Genomic DNA, 15,753 nt, shown 5'->3' with positions numbered 1-15,753 from the left:
AGGATATCGCTGAAAACCGCCAAGGATATATAATATTCAAAAACAACTTCTAGGTGAATGTTACAGTACAAACAGCAAACGACCTTGACCGCATCATAAAAACCTGTAATTTGTGTTTGCACTGTACACAATATTTGTGATGTGACTGTAGCCATTTCACTTTCCACCCAGCCCAGAAGTATGCAACGCTTTTTATAAGAAAATCACTTAAGCAGCAGTCAATTTTGGTTTTGTGTATTTTTTCTTTTTATTACCGATTAGTTATTTAGATATTGTTTATTTTATTGGAGTTAAGTAACTTGCTGTTCAATAGTAAAATAATAATAGTGATGCTCACAGTGCGTTGGCGACGAATACCGATGATTGAAGTTAATTTAAATGCACAACATGCACTCAAGCATTGAAAAGTTCTTTCTTTGGGGGCAAGGTATGCAGTTGGGCTTGTCAATGGAATTGGACATAAATAAGTGTGATTAATTGCTTTCAACCAAATAAAAAGCATTATTTATAGTAGTAGGGAGCCGAATGAAAGGTTCGTTCTGTTATTGTTTGTATGCAAATTTGAAATGCACATGGACATGGTATGTGCTTGACCTTTCTGTTAGTCGCTTTTGTGGCAGCAGTAATAGCGCCCAGCTTAACTAAAACGAAACAAAGAATTCATCACAATTCGCCAGCTATTCATCGTGCACAAAAACTGTTTAGGCTCATACCGTGAAAATGGTGTTAAGAAAAATGCATGCCACGTAGGGCTAATCCAAGAGCTAATCCTCACCTTATGAGGCTCATGAGGTTGATTCATTGCACGGCTCATTAGCCTGGCTTTGAGGCCGGGCCTAGTCAAAGAGCAACCAGCTCACGGCATGAACTTAACCTTCAAGCAGGCGATATATACCCAGCCCATGCCCAGGCCCAGGCCCAGGCCCAAGCTCAGAGCGAGAACGAGAACCAGACCTACGCCCAGCCTGGCGCAATTGCGACTGTATCTGTGGGTGTGTCCCCATTTAGTGGCCTTTGTTCGTTTTGTTGCATTGCACTTTACCTACGCTTTAGGCGCTGCTTTCGACTAAAGACTCATTTCTTTTGGTCGCCTCACTGGCTGGGTTGGCTTTTGGTTAAATGGCTTGGTACAATGCAGCGTTGGTTCATTCCTCGCTCGAGTCGCGTGAAAGTTGGACGTCAGTAAGTCGCAAAGACGCAAAGAAAGCAAGCAGCAGAAGACGCTTAAAAAGCCAAGCGCTAAGTTAAAAAGCAAAACCTTATTAAGTCGGTTGTATTCTCGTCGACGGCCAAAGAGAGAGAGAGAATAATAAACAAACAGAACTGGTCCGTTTTGACCCACTTTGAAGTACAGTTCGAAAGAATTTCGGTGGCCCTGGAGTGAAATTTATATACCACGCATCTATTGTATTCTCTGTATGTTTCATTAGTGTTGTTAGTGTTCTGCCAAAACGCTTTCGCTTTCGAGTAGCCTGCGTCATTTGACAAAAAAAAAGTTATTAGCATATATGAGACGTGCTAATAAATTATGAAACCAAACTAAAAGTGAAACAACGCTATTTTTCTTTGACTTGTACTTTCATGCAGACAAACCACCGCAACCACCGCAACTACAACACTTCAACCATGTACCACAAATTTGGAATATTACTGCTGCTGTCCATATTGGGCACCATATTTGCCCAGCAACAACGTAAGTAGCCCAAGACTACAAAATAACATTCGGAAATAGCCAGAAATCGTGAGGCTAAATCGCTTTCTATCAGATTACTTCAATAGCGATGACGCTAACGCTTTCCAGTCCTTAAAGAGTCCACATTGTTACCAACCACCACATTGGCAAAACATGGCTTAAATAATGCTCGATAGGGTTTTAATTACCCCCTTGGAACGTGTCGACTGAGCTGAAAGTTGTACCCAATTATCAGACTATCATTTCCAAGAATAAAAAAAAACATCAACTCAGAGCATGATTTTTAGCATTGATACCAAAAATGGCAATCCCTTCATGACAAATAAATGCATAAATTAGCAGGAACAGATATATTCAGATTCCACGAATTTGTAATAACTTTATAGTAGATAAAAAAGTTTACAGTCTTGTATAGTACTTTTTAAAAAATTATTGCCAGACGTGAGAACTATGATGTGATATCAGGGTTAGTAGTTAAAGTAACTATTAAATATGTTTCAGAATGATATCAAAATAGCCAGAGTCTATGCAAGCATGAAAAAGTAATGAATATTTCGAAAAATCTTTTTGTGTTAATAATAGATACGGACTTTAAGAATGATTCAAGATTGTTTCACAAGTTTGAGACAATGATCTCGCATTGATGATGTTATCGTATAACTGATAATAAACGTAATTAATCCAGCCTTTCCATAATCTATTCGTTCGAGTTCAGTCCCCTGCCAAGCCCTGAGCAGCAGAGCTCACATAGCAAATAAAGCTGTCACATAAGCTTCCCCGGCCATAATGATGAGTGCTATAGATGCTCACGTCTGAGGCTTGAGGCTTATCCGCCGATGGGGATCTTGACTCGACTGTAAATTGCCATCGCGCCGATTTGTGAACTTGAACTCAACGAAAACATAGTCAGCTGCATGCCGCGAGATGCAAGCTGTAATTAATGGCAACTACTTTAATTTGGCTGCAGTTGAGTGCACAAAAAATCGACAACAACAAACTTGTAAAAAATAAACATGAAAAATGTAAACGAAAGCGAAACAACAATAGAGTATTACCATTAACGCTGAAATAACAATGAACTCGGAAATGTTTTAAAAATACAAACTGAAAAGAGTAAATATTCCTCTCTCTTGATATCTCTTGCAGCTTACTATTTGCAGCAATGCCCCCGCGATGAGGCAGCTATTAACGAGTGTCTACGTGATAGTGGCAACAAGTTAGTCCATTACCTCCAAAAGGGCATCCCCGAACTGGACATTTACGAGGTATGTCTAGCAAGCAAAACAGTCGATTGAGTATTCAATGTCTACCGTGTGTTTGTAATAGATTGAACCTGTGGTAATCGATGAAATTGGTATTGTTTTGGGAAGCGGCCCAGACGGTTATCGTGCCCTGTTCCGAAACATTCAGGCATTCGGCGTCAGCAATATTACCGTCACCAATGTTCGGTACGTAATTGAAGCCACAATATCTAATACTCACACATCAACACATATAATAAATACCCAGACACATACATGATTAACTATGATCACATAAGTCAAGTATGGGTCACACCAGAAAATATAATTATTTGCACTGTGATCACAGCTAGAAAATTTTGAGCGCGTCTTTGAACCTTTTCAACACTTGCTTTGATTGTCTGATTTCCTTAATACTCTACTATACTATAATTAAAATACACTGGCGTAGGTATCAGCAATCTAATCAGTGATATGGCCGTGTTATTAAATATTATTTGCTTAATTTTATGCACTGACTAACTAAACCATTTCTTACATGCCCAGTATTTAATTATACCTTTAAAGAAACTGGAAGAGCATTAATGTGTCGAACTTAAATGTAGTTGCTAAGTAGTATTCTCTCGGATCTTTTGTATACTTGTCACATACAAGTTGTAGACTTGCGAATGTTTGACAATCGTTCATTCTGTCAATTTGCCTAAGCATTTGCGAAGCACGCGATTGTTGCATATCAATTTAATTAATGCAATTTCAGTTATTACGGCATGAATTTCCGATTGTTGAATGTACTCTACGTCGATTACAAATTTAAATTAAGAATCTACACCGTAGAAGTCTACACAAAAAAAACCGTTTAACACTTGCAGTGGAAATACGCCCTCTCCGGCTCTTCATCTCTCTCATGCTTCGCTGCAGCAAAATATAAATAAATAAATTTGCATGTTATGGGAATTATAAATATAGTGTAATTTACCACTACCCATATTGGGTTTTAAGAGTAATCAATAACGTTTGAGTTTAACCAAATGGCTCCATCCAGATATATTGTATCTTGGAAATTTGTCTAACGTCACCATGTGATGACCATTCTAGGAAGTTTATTTTTTCTAATGCAATTATCAGGGTTAATTACTATTATTAGAGGGAAAATATTAAAATAGTTAATACAAAATAACCCCTTTTTAAAGTTATTTCAGCATTTTGGCACACTTTCCTAATTTTGACTAAAATTCAAGTTAAGCACATAAACATAAACAACAAGTAAGAAAGCTACAGTCGAGTGTACTCGACTGTGAGATACCCGCTACCCATTTTGAATAAAAGCAATATATTTTGTGGTATTATTCTCAAAATATACCAAATATACTACAAAAATACTAAAAATATACCAAATGGTATATGTGGGATACCGATATAGCACCGCATTCAAAATATACCATAGACGGCACAAAACACCAGATTGTCAGCCAAAGCAACTCAGACCCCTAGTAAGTAGGCGTTTTTGCCCATACAAAAGTATTTCTTTAATAACTTCCACAATTTTTATCTGATCGCAACCAAATTTTCAGGAATCATAACTACTACAGTAATTATAGTATATACCAAAATTCGCAGCTCTAGCTTTAAATTTACGCTTGTTATTCGATTTTTTTGATTTGCGGGGGCGGAAGTGGGCGTGGCAAAAATTTGAAACAAACTTGATCTGCGTGCAAACATAACAAATGCTGTCGAAAAAAAATTATAGCTCTATCTCTTATAGTCTCTGAGATCTAGGTGTTCATACGGACAGACGGACAGACGGACAGACGGACAGACACACAGACGGACAGACGGACAGACGGACATGGCTATATCGTCTCGGCTGTTGACGCTGATCAAGAATATATATACTTTATAGGGTCGGAGATGCCTCCTTCTACCTGTTACATACATTTCCTGCCGGCACAAAGTTATAATACCCTTCTACCCTATGGGTAGCGGGTATAATAACCGGGTGCCAAATGGAGGAGTCCATCTGCTTTAGTCACGTTTAATTTTTACGGTATTACTTGAATGGATACTACATATATGATGTACTTTATATGGATACACCATATAAAGATTATGCAGCGTTCTCGACCAAACAAAAACCATGTTTCATTCAAAACTTTTTACAGCTTTCCGGATTTTGGAACCACAAACACTTTGCTAAGTAGTTAAAACTCCAATAGAATTAACTGCAACATTCATAAGACATTCCAAGCAATTCAAGAACCAAGAGCCAAGAAGCAAAGATGATGATGGCCAAGAAACATATTGGTGTAAATCAAATGTGTGTCAGCTCTCAATTAGAAGCATTCGATTTGGCCTTTCGACATATCGAATGAATAGCTAGCCGGTTTGCATTTCAATTTCAAATTCAATTACGGTTTTGGGCAGGCCGATACCAAACGGTTTTCATTTTGTGGCCGAGTCTTACAGGTTTTGAAACGAGTATTTGGGGACGATGTTTGATTTAGATCTAGGCAATGATTTGTTGCACCAGATTCGTTTTCTCATGGGTGTCCGCGCTGAAGGTCGAGGTGGAGTTTTACTTGCCACACGATGGCGACATTGAATAATGCAAATTGTTAGCACATCCAATGAAATTGCAGTTTTTATGTTATGTTCAGTCGTAATTCGCTATACGATAAGCGGTAGCCCGAACACTTTGACACTTGAATACATATATCATCATCTCAGTCAGTCATTATCATTGTCATTGTCGTCACTTGCAGCTCCGACTTGGATTCACTACAATTCCAGCTGACGTGCGAGATACCCCGCATACGCGTCAAGGCTCAATATCGATCTACAGGTGTTCTGATCTTGGTTAAGGCCTCCGGAGCTGGTGACTACTGGGGCGAATATGGTAAGCTCACTTCACCTAGCCCTAAAGAGCATCATTATTATTCCTATTTTCTTCCAATTACAATTACAGAGGGCGTTAAGGCCAAGATCTATTTTAAGGCTTTGGCCAACGAAGGTCCTGATGGACGTACATATCTCAGCACTGATTCGGTGAAGATGGATTTCAATGTAAAGGATATACAGATGGGCGTGGATAATATTGCCAATGGCAACTCTGTCATACGTATGTTTAAATTGCTTACAAAAAAATATCCGATTTTACTCTAAACATTCATACGATTTACAGAGGCTGCCCTCAATTTGTTCATCAACTCGAACTCTCAAGAGCTGCTGAAGGAAATGAAACCTGCGCTACGCACTAAGCTGACTCTAGTCATCCGCAACTTTATGGATCGTTTGTTCGCAAAGATACCACTCGATGAATGGATCAACTTAAACTAGAGGGTGACATTATGAGCAACATTACCATATATTTATAATAAGACCTAATTTATTGCACACAATGAACAAATAAATACTTATACAAATAACAAAATATGATATCTATCTTATTAAAGTATGACGACATATTAAATCGATGTAATTTATTCAACAAACCAACTAAGCAAACAATCCAGCTTACGCTTGTACTTATCAAAACTTAACTATAGTTATTATATAATTGTTACATTGTAGGAATTGCTGGTTACCAATTGCATATGTATTATCATTACATGCACGGTCACATCAGGTTCGATATGCAAATTGAGTGCCTCGACAATATGAATGAACGAAAAATGCGCAGAAATAATTTGCTGGAACTCAGTGAGAATTATGAAAACATAACTTCCAAGAACATAACATAAAATAAGAGAATGTCTAAAATTATCATTACATTATATCCTGACAAAAATATAATCACAAAGATTATACGAATAAGATGAATTAGCTAATGAAAAATATCAAATATTTTGATTCCGATCAACTGCAGCCAATTTTGAAGTTAGTAATAATAATAATAAAAACTCCACCGAGATGCTCTATCTAGACACTAACTAACGTAACACATTGATTAACTTTATTTATCTGAATCTAAGGTCAAAGTTGGAGACTTCTGATCAAGCGGGGGTGGGATTGAATTACTTAACTGCGATGTTTAAGTACATCTCCAGTTCAGCCCTTACTAAGTAGAAACTAATCACAATAACTTTGGCAATTGCGTGTTGTTGAATAATTTTTCACTTATAACAGTCCAAGTCATCGCTTGAAGTGGAATGTGTATGCCTCATCAGTGTTGGCAGTGAACCACGTCAGCGAGTCACAGCCTTGCCTTCCTGTCAACACACCATTCTACTGAATGGGGGACTCGACACACAAAATTACATAAGACTGCCGCTGAGAGACTGCGGCGACTATGACAGGCAATGTTCAAGCGAATTCTAATTCTAATACCAAGTTTAGATTGTCAACACAGCTTATGGGGAATCTACTAATTACGCACTGCACGCCAACTTAAGCCAAAGATTAACTAGTAATAAATCCAAACAAAACTACAGGCTGCATTAAATGGGTCTTAACCTTTTCACCTGACAAAAGGCATTGTGTTGGGGGGATGTAGGGTGGGGGAATCTGTGACTCGTAAACTAGTTAATGCGACTTCCTTGGCTGCTGCTGCGCTGTTCAGTGCACTCAGAAGGCGGGGTATTGCCAACAAGCATCGCATACAGAGGCAAACTGATTTGTATGAACACGATCATTAAGATTATTATTATCATTAAGTCAGTCGAAGCCGCTTTGAATCTCGTTCTCACTATTAAGCCTCTCTACCTCTCTGACTCTCGTGTGTCTGCCTCAGTCTCTCCCTCAGTTGGGAGTTGGCATGAGTATGGGTATGGGTATTGTCAACATGTTTTGGGGTTCTACGTTACGTCTATGGCTATTCCTAAGCTCAACCGCTCATGTAAATCCAATCGTTTATTTTTTGCTATAAAATACGAGCGACTCTACAATTTTGCATTCAGTTCGTTTTGTTGACGGTCACTTATACCTCACGCCTGAGATTCAAACAGACAATCGGTTCTTCAGTAAAAACTACAAATCTAACATTTAAACGTTAGTACAATTTACACAATTATTTATAATTCAATCGCTGCCATTTAAAGTGAATTGAAAGTTCCTGAATAAGAACATTTCTATAAATGTGTGTTAACAACAAAAAAGTAGTTTAATACAAAAAACAGGATTAGTCAAGTTTTTAAAAGGCAAAGGCTTTTTATTTGTTTGTGACAGTGGAATGTTTGTGTTCAGTTAAAGTGGTCATGCTTAGTCAAGACTCTCTCGATAATCTGCTAGAAACGATAAGTCCTCGTTTAGAAGAGACTGATCGAATTCGAGCTCATCCTCTTCTGTGGGCGGGTCGACGGCTGCAGCAAATGCTTCCAGGTTTGATAGAGCATCCTGTGGAGTCATGTAGAACTGCATACGAATCTTATTGAATCCGTAATTTAGCAGACCATCACACCTGGTTAAGTATTCAATCGATGCGTGAGTTACTTGGAAGATTACCAGCATCATATTCCGTTCAAATTTGTCCGCTTTGATCACTTTCCAACTATCCATTACCAACTCCGGGTTTAAATCATTTAGCATTCCCAGTATCTCGGCCGATTCCGATGGTGTCTCGGGTAGCCAAGCTGTGGCCCAAGGTCTCGAAGGAATGTCTATAATATCGACTACTTCCAACTGTGCCCCTGGGTACACTTCACCAAGCTTCGCAACTGCAAATTGATAGAGCAAGGCCGATCTATCGTTATCACAAGCAATCAACTTAGTGTTTCCCTGAAACCATCCAGCATCTTGGCAACATGGTGGCGGTCCTGGATTGTCCCGCAATACTTCTAGTGTTATCGAAGCCAGCGAAGCTTGAATCCAATACCATTGGTTTCGGGGTATTTTTCCTTCGACATTGGCGTTATCAATAATTCCGATTATTTTACGTCCTCTTGCAATATCTGTAAATGACTTCTTCGATGCACTCCCGCATGTATTCGTAGGATTCGGATCGGTACTCCCTATTCTTGAAGTTGGCGTAGGCGGCTGTAAAGAGTCCAAACTTGAACTTGACAAGGAGACATCTTGAGAAGGCATTTGCAGTTTTACAATCAAATTCTCCCGTGCAGTTCCAGAAACTGGTAAAAGAGATTCCTTGTAATCGAGTCGAAAATTCGGAAGAACAGCCTTTGCCCAGTTGACGTCCTCTTGGATCCGATAAAAGTCTTGCTTGGACGATGCCTGGGCTTCTGTTATTGGTGCTTTAATATGGCGGGTTAATATTCGTTTTGCCTTTACTCTATCTTTGGCGTTAGCTTTCGATGGTTCACATCTGATGAAATTTACCGGTCTATTACTCACAATTGGAACATCAGTATAATTGCCGCTTCCAGGGTCTTTATGATTAAAACCTAAAGGTTCGATCGGCTCTGCCAAGCGATTTGTAAACTTTTCTTCTTCCACTCTTTCTCTGGGTCTCTTATTAGGAGGACCACACTCCGATTTTGTATTGATTTGTTGTTTTCTATTCATTGTGTCTTGTTCCCACGAGTAGCGGAGAAATAATATGTCCACTCGGGCAGAGATCCGCAGTACCCAAGTAAGGCTAATTTCAACAAGTGGTTGCCAATCACTTGAGGTCTCCGTTCACGACTGGGCTAGTTTTGATAAACCTGGGCCCCCAGCCAAGCTGACTTTCAGCACGGGTCGAATAACACCTTAGCCCAGCCCAGGTGCAAAATGAAATGAAAAAAGTATATGATAAGATTTTAAAAGGTGGTATCATAAGCCCCTCGTCAGTACTTTGGTCAATGCCAAGCACCCGCTGATTGTCCGGGACTGCTTATTTGCGGATGTAGTGTATACATTTGCGCTTATTCGCAGCTAACCTCTGGCCTAGAGGTCGATCGCTATCCGCAACCTGCGACCCGTCTGGTAGCCCCAGCTAGGCCCCTGATGAACCATCTCTCTAGTTCTTCAGGCCAGATTCAATTTTGAGTTGAGAATTCAGTTCAAGCAGATAATACGCTGCATGATTGTAACATTATTATTATAAAGTATATAATCAGAAATCTTGGGAAAATATTGATAATTAATACATTTAAGACCGTCGCAGAAGCACAATTAGCTTCTCTGACGTCAATTGCAATAGCAGTACTGAACGGAACTTGGAATGAGTTGACACTATAGCTCCTAATTATTGTCGGATCTACCTAAACCTATTATTAATGACTTGCCAAATTGTTAATTACAGAAATCGCAAGCAAAAAATGGTATCCAGATTAATTAGAGTCACAATTCTCGTTTGCTTTCTCGGCATCACCTATGCGGCCACTATGCGTAAGTAAAAATACAAATTATATGCTTGAGCAAAACAATAATTATAACCTTTAAACCCCATTAGCTGACTACATCAAGATATGTCATCGCAACGATCCCGAGCTATCTAAGTGTGTAAAGCAAAGTGTGCACAATCTGCGTCCATATTTAGTCAAGGGTATCAAGGAAATCAATGTACCCTCCCTGGAACCCCTCTACATCGGTGACCTCAATATTCTGGACGGCAGTTCTGGCGGCATCACGGTCAAGGCCAAGAAACTGACAGTCTTTGGCGCTTCTAACTTTGAAATTACTAAAATGCGAGCATCTATACAGAACAAGCGATTCGACTTCGAACTGATTCTTCCGCATCTGCAAGGAGAGGGACAATACGATATAAATGGCAACATCTTAGCGCTACCTATAAAGGGTAATGGTCCCTTTGTGGGCAACTTCACCAACTTTGTGGCTTATGTCCGAGTTACTTACGATGTTAAAAATGTCAACGACATCGATTACTTTGATATTAAGGAGTTTGCATTGAAAATTCGCACTGGAAAAGGTCGCTTGCGTCTGGACAACCTCTTTAACGGCGACAAAGTGCTTGGCGATGTTATTAACCAAACCATCAATGAAAACTTTGAATTATTCACCAATGAAGTGATAGCGCCCATTGCTCGTGCTCTAGAGGTTAAATTCCTGGCAATTGCCACCAAAATCCTTGAGAACTTTACTTATAATGAATTGTTTCCCGTTTAATTGCGAAGCGTGCTTGGAGTCGAATGCTAATGCTTGTGATACAATTAAATTCAATATTTTAGTGTAAATTTAATTCATAAATAAATTAAAGTAATCAAAATACTCCCATTGTAGTGATCATTTATTATTCAGTCTGTGAAATTTTCTCGCCTTTTCGTTTAATCATTAAGTGTAAAAACAACACAATTTCAACATTTTTTGTGAACCAAACAAAGTGACCGCTTCTAGGTTTAAAAAAAAATACTATTTCCAATATGCCAAAAATGTCGAAAAAATGAACGAAATAAAGATTTTAAAAAAAAAATATAGATACCAGTGTTGTCAAATAGTTTCCCGCTAAATCAAGCTCGTTTAATATTAATTAATAATAGAAATAAGACACAAATTCTTAGTTTGAAAAATACTCCAATATTTGTATTGAGATACAAATTTCAATATTGTAGGAAAATATATCAGTAAAATTACATTAATATTATAAAACTTGTATTTGACAAATTAATGCATTACCCATACGAATATTAACTGTTAATAATTAACACATAATTAGGATTTTGGAAAATATTATTTTGCGCACTGTAACAATGACTGGAGACCGATTTTCTTGAATCGAAAAAAAATGTTCAACAAAATATTGTATTATTGACATTTTTATTACAGGGCGTAGAATTAAATATTTTTGGTGCTAATATACCAAAATTTGGTGAAAACAATTCCTTTGGAATTTTTTATAATTAAATTACGGCCACTTATTAATCTCGACTCATGTGTCAATCTTTAATTGAATTGGCGAAACAAAAGAATGTAACCATAGCGGGTGATCACAAAAGCCATTTATTTCGGTATTTTTTGCGAAGCAAAATAGTATATTTTAAAAATCAACTTGCGGTCACGCTGCTTGCTGCTCAGTCTGTGCCCTCAATTAAAAATAAAATTACAAAATTTCACTGTCTCTGTTTATAAAAAAATCGCATTGTTAAAACGTTCTTATTTACATTAAACACAAGTGGTAGTAACGTTGTAGAACATGTCAACACCCGCACGCAGACGTCTTATGAGAGATTTTAAAAGGTAAGAAAAGTACACTGTCAGTCGTCGTGGTGTGAAATGGGGAAACGGGGCGACATACGTATGTACACGCATACATACATGATAAAGTGTGGATGTATGTATGTATGTGCATATGCCTGTGGAAAAGTTTGCGCAGCCAAAATACAAATGTGCATATGTGTATGTGACCTGTGTATGAATTGTGTGTGTGTGTGAGCTTGTACGTTGCTTTTTTTCGCTGCTCTTTTACTTTGTGATACTACAACAACAATAACAATGGCAAACCAATAGCAATAGCAGTCGCAATCGCAACAACAACAAATTGTGTTACCTATGCTGCGCTGCGTCTTTGACACTTGACTTTGAGGCTGAAGCATAACGCAAACACACACACAGAAAACGCAAAAAAAAAAATAAAGCGAACATGTAAACTAAATCTGTGCAAAGAAGAACAGAGGCAAAATACAAAGCGTAATGTACGAAAATTCTTTTTTCACCATTTGTGCTATTGCGTCGCAGACATAACATCAACAACAACAAAAGCCAACCAGAGCAGAAAGCAGAACACAGAGAGCCAAACTATAGACAAATAAATATGTAGATAGACTAATAGTTCTCCCAAACAGCTGCAAAGAGTCATCCTCCTCATCCTGGCTCCCGTACACGCCTCGCATCTCTGTTTCACCATCTTCCGTCATTTGACAGCGCTCACTTAACCTTGTTGACTCATACTCTCTGCCCCAAAGCAGCAACGCAAGCAGCGCAGCAGCAGCGCCTTCTTATTGGAATTTCATTCAACGATGTGTGGGATATTTTTCACCATTCGACTTCTGCACTTCCTGACAAATGATGAACCAATTTGATTGTACAAAATACTAAATGCACGCTATGAGAGCATTACGAAGTTGCGTTCACCACGAGCAGCAGGTCCAGTAAATGTCAAGGCTGCTTCAAGGCAGCAGGACTTTGAATCAGCAAAACTCACCAGTTATCCACCCACCCGCAACAACAACAATCTATGCCGCAGAAATTGTTTTGTTTATCACCATTTACCGTCTAGTGTTTTGTTTTGCTTTTTCATTGCGTATGTTATTGTTGTTGCTGCTGCTGTTTAATCGATGATTTCATTTTAAGCTTTGTCATTTGTATTGATTTAGCCGACTGAAGGGTGCGGTTGGTTGTTGGTTAGTCTCCTTGGTTGTTGGGCATCGCTTCTTGTGGGTTCAGTTTCTTGTAGTTGTTGCACACTCACACACACGCTCATTTTTGTGTATGCATGTCTGCTTGACCTACATTTGAGTAAGGTTCCTGGGAGCTTAAAACTAATAGAAGGGATATGGGATAAAAATCGTAATAAGCTCCAGATGAACAAAAATGCTTTAACCTTTGTCTGCATAAAATAAAAAAAGTTATATTCTAAAAAACATTGATTTGTAATAAGTAGACATGTGGTGACGCGCGTGGCTTAATGAACTCAAAATACACAAAAGCAGCTGTTGAATGCAACAACAACTACTGCGAAGAGGAAATATCTTATAAACATGACAACGTCAAAATATACATACATATATAGTCACATATTTACATACATGTATGTATAAATCATTGTATATAGACAAAGACACTCATGATTGGTTGGTCATACATGCAGATATGTTTATAGTATATATTTGCCTCTTAAATTGTTTACCGTTTCACAAGGCATTGTTTTAAGAAGATTTAAGAATGTGAGGAGAACAATCTACTGATTTTCATGGATGTGAAGATATAATACTCGAGCTGATACTATTAAGAAACTTAGGGCAAGAACAACAATGTGACAGTCTGTGATTGTGATTCTTATTTGCAGACTTCAGGAGGACCCACCAACGGGTGTTTCGGGTGCACCAACAGATAATAATATTATGATATGGAATGCTGTGATTTTTGGTCCACACGATACTCCATTCGAAGATGGTACCTTTAAGTTAACCATAGAATTTACGGAAGAATACCCAAATAAACCGCCAACAGTTCGATTCGTATCGAAAGTATTTCATCCAAACGTTTATGCAGATGGTGGCATATGCTTGGATATATTGCAAAATCGCTGGAGTCCCACATACGATGTGTCAGCAATATTAACATCCATACAGGTGAGCATTTCTATTTTGATAAGAATCATATCTTGAAATGCTGAAATTTACTCTTATACATCTTATTTATAGTCACTGCTGAGCGATCCCAATCCCAACTCACCGGCCAACTCAACAGCCGCCCAGCTTTATAAAGAGAATCGCCGTGAGTATGAGAAGCGTGTGAAAGCCTGTGTGGAGCAAAGTTTCATCGATTAGCCATGCGCCCACACAGTTAACATCAACAGCAACAACAACAGCAACAACAATAATATTAGCAGCAGCAGCAACAACAACAGCAGAAGCAGCAGCAGGAGCGTCTACAACAACAACGGCAGAGGCAGTTGTAGCAGCGATAACTTGCGGCGAAAAACAACAACATGCAATAATATAAACAAGTTTAAATTAAATAATATCAGATATATTTATAATAGTTATAATGCTATGAAATTGTAATATCGCCTAACACACACACACACACACACACAGACAGACAGTCCACATATACCGCATACCCTTGCACACAAACATACACACACAGAGAGACCCGTAAAACAGGGCATTTTATATTTTCGGCGAAATGTTTTAATCGTAGACACGCGACAAGAAGCATCAGCAACAAGAACATCTACCAACCCACTGAAGCAGCAAACTACTTCAACCGACATCAATAGATATATCACCTAAAAAAGCCTCTTATAAGCTAACAATAATATTAATAACACAAAAAGAATTCAATGTTATAATTCAAATAGCAGCAGAAAGAAAAGTTATTAAGAATAATAATAAAAAAAATTTATAAAACTAGTTGGCAAATTTACTGCGTGAAATAGTTTCATTTTAAATTGCTATCAACAAAATTATAGCTCACACATATACATATTCGTAAATTCATAGACGATAAAGCCGAGATCAACACAACAGAATTAGAATCAAGCATTGATTGCAAATACACAAATATATACATACATATAATTATATGTTCAGCTATTTTAATTTGCAGGCTACCAGTGAGTAAGCTGCAAATCTTAATATGTAATATGATGATTGATTATTCGCACAAGCTACCTAATATTCGGTTAATAATACAATTGGCTAAAAGTTGAAGAACACCAACGATACGAAGCCAAAATTTCTAATTAAAATTAAAATTTAATGTTAGTTGTTAGCATGCAATTGAATTAAATTGGATCTATGATATGTCTATCAAAGTATAAAGAAATAAAACTGTATAACTATATAAATACCATATATATGTATGTACATCCTTAAAATCTCTACCCTGTGACCAATTCAATCCATCCCCAGATCGTGTAATCTTTTCATTTCAATGAGTGATAATCAATGCAATATCTTACTGCAATCGCCACTCTCCCCGACCATGACAAAATGACCATTGTGTATGCTTAGTATTTAGATTAAACACCTCATAACTGCCATTTGCCACACGCTAAAATATTAACACCGACACATACACTCAAAAAATACCCACACACCCATGCGTCTAGGCCAGGGCATTTCATTATTTAGTTAATAGTTTTTAAGCGTATTCTTACAATCGATCGTTCTAATTCGTTTTCAAATTGCTGTTCCTTTTGCTAAGACCCTCCACTTTGGCACTTTGTGTTGAGATGATGACTATGCTAACCATAATTGTGGA

General features: G+C 37.9%; 3 protein-coding genes across 3 annotated transcripts; all 3 read left to right on the top strand.

The window, feature by feature from the left end:
* Positions 1-1,104: 1,104 nt before the first annotated feature.
* Positions 1,105-6,363, top strand: LOC132787782 (protein takeout). The gene is made up of 7 exons (XM_060795080.1): positions 1,105-1,182; positions 1,588-1,693; positions 2,840-2,958; positions 3,020-3,141; positions 5,694-5,827; positions 5,897-6,049; positions 6,113-6,363. Exons 1-7 carry the CDS (start codon positions 1,120-1,122, stop codon positions 6,265-6,267), a joined length of 852 nt encoding a protein of 283 aa, XP_060651063.1. The 5' UTR covers positions 1,105-1,119; the 3' UTR covers positions 6,268-6,363.
* Positions 6,364-7,810: 1,447 nt separating this feature from the next.
* Positions 7,811-11,034, top strand: LOC132787783 (protein takeout). The gene is made up of 3 exons (XM_060795081.1): positions 7,811-7,917; positions 10,109-10,194; positions 10,259-11,034. Exons 2-3 carry the CDS (start codon positions 10,125-10,127, stop codon positions 10,930-10,932), a joined length of 744 nt encoding a protein of 247 aa, XP_060651064.1. The 5' UTR covers positions 7,811-7,917; positions 10,109-10,124; the 3' UTR covers positions 10,933-11,034.
* A 761-nt stretch (positions 11,035-11,795) lies between these two features.
* On the top strand, positions 11,796-14,890 carry LOC132787784 (ubiquitin-conjugating enzyme E2-17 kDa). Its single transcript, XM_060795083.1, has 3 exons — positions 11,796-12,000; positions 13,829-14,114; positions 14,187-14,890. The coding sequence occupies exons 1-3, from the start codon at positions 11,957-11,959 to the stop codon at positions 14,310-14,312; spliced, it is 456 nt and encodes a 151-aa protein (XP_060651066.1). The 5' UTR covers positions 11,796-11,956; the 3' UTR covers positions 14,313-14,890.
* Positions 14,891-15,753: the final 863 nt, after the last annotated feature.

Source organism: Drosophila nasuta, chromosome 2R (assembly GCF_023558535.2).
Source record: "Drosophila nasuta strain 15112-1781.00 chromosome 2R, ASM2355853v1, whole genome shotgun sequence".
Lineage (NCBI taxonomy): Eukaryota > Metazoa > Arthropoda > Insecta > Diptera > Drosophilidae > Drosophila > Drosophila nasuta.
Note: the sequence above shows the minus strand (reverse complement) of the source record. Positions and strands in the feature narration are given on the sequence as shown.

What these genes read in the sequence shown, in the direction of transcription:
- LOC132787783 (XM_060795081.1), top strand. Translation starts at nt 10,125, where the DNA reads ATGGTATCCAGATTAATTAGAGTCACAATTCTCGTTTGCTTTCTCGGC. An exon ending in CACCTATGCGGCCACTATGC is followed by an intron (nt 10,195 to 10,258) that starts GTAAGTAAAAAT and finishes AAACCCCATTAG; the next exon opens with CTGACTACATCAAGATATGT.
- LOC132787782 (XM_060795080.1), top strand. Translation starts at nt 1,120, where the DNA reads ATGGCTTGGTACAATGCAGCGTTGGTTCATTCCTCGCTCGAGTCGCGT. An exon ending in CGCGTGAAAGTTGGACGTCA is followed by an intron (nt 1,183 to 1,587) that starts GTAAGTCGCAAA and finishes ACTTTCATGCAG; the next exon opens with ACAAACCACCGCAACCACCG. An exon ending in CCGAACTGGACATTTACGAG is followed by an intron (nt 2,959 to 3,019) that starts GTATGTCTAGCA and finishes TGTTTGTAATAG; the next exon opens with ATTGAACCTGTGGTAATCGA.
- LOC132787784 (XM_060795083.1), top strand. Translation starts at nt 11,957, where the DNA reads ATGTCAACACCCGCACGCAGACGTCTTATGAGAGATTTTAAAAG. An exon ending in CTTATGAGAGATTTTAAAAG is followed by an intron (nt 12,001 to 13,828) that starts GTAAGAAAAGTA and finishes TCTTATTTGCAG; the next exon opens with ACTTCAGGAGGACCCACCAA. An exon ending in CAATATTAACATCCATACAG is followed by an intron (nt 14,115 to 14,186) that starts GTGAGCATTTCT and finishes TCTTATTTATAG; the next exon opens with TCACTGCTGAGCGATCCCAA.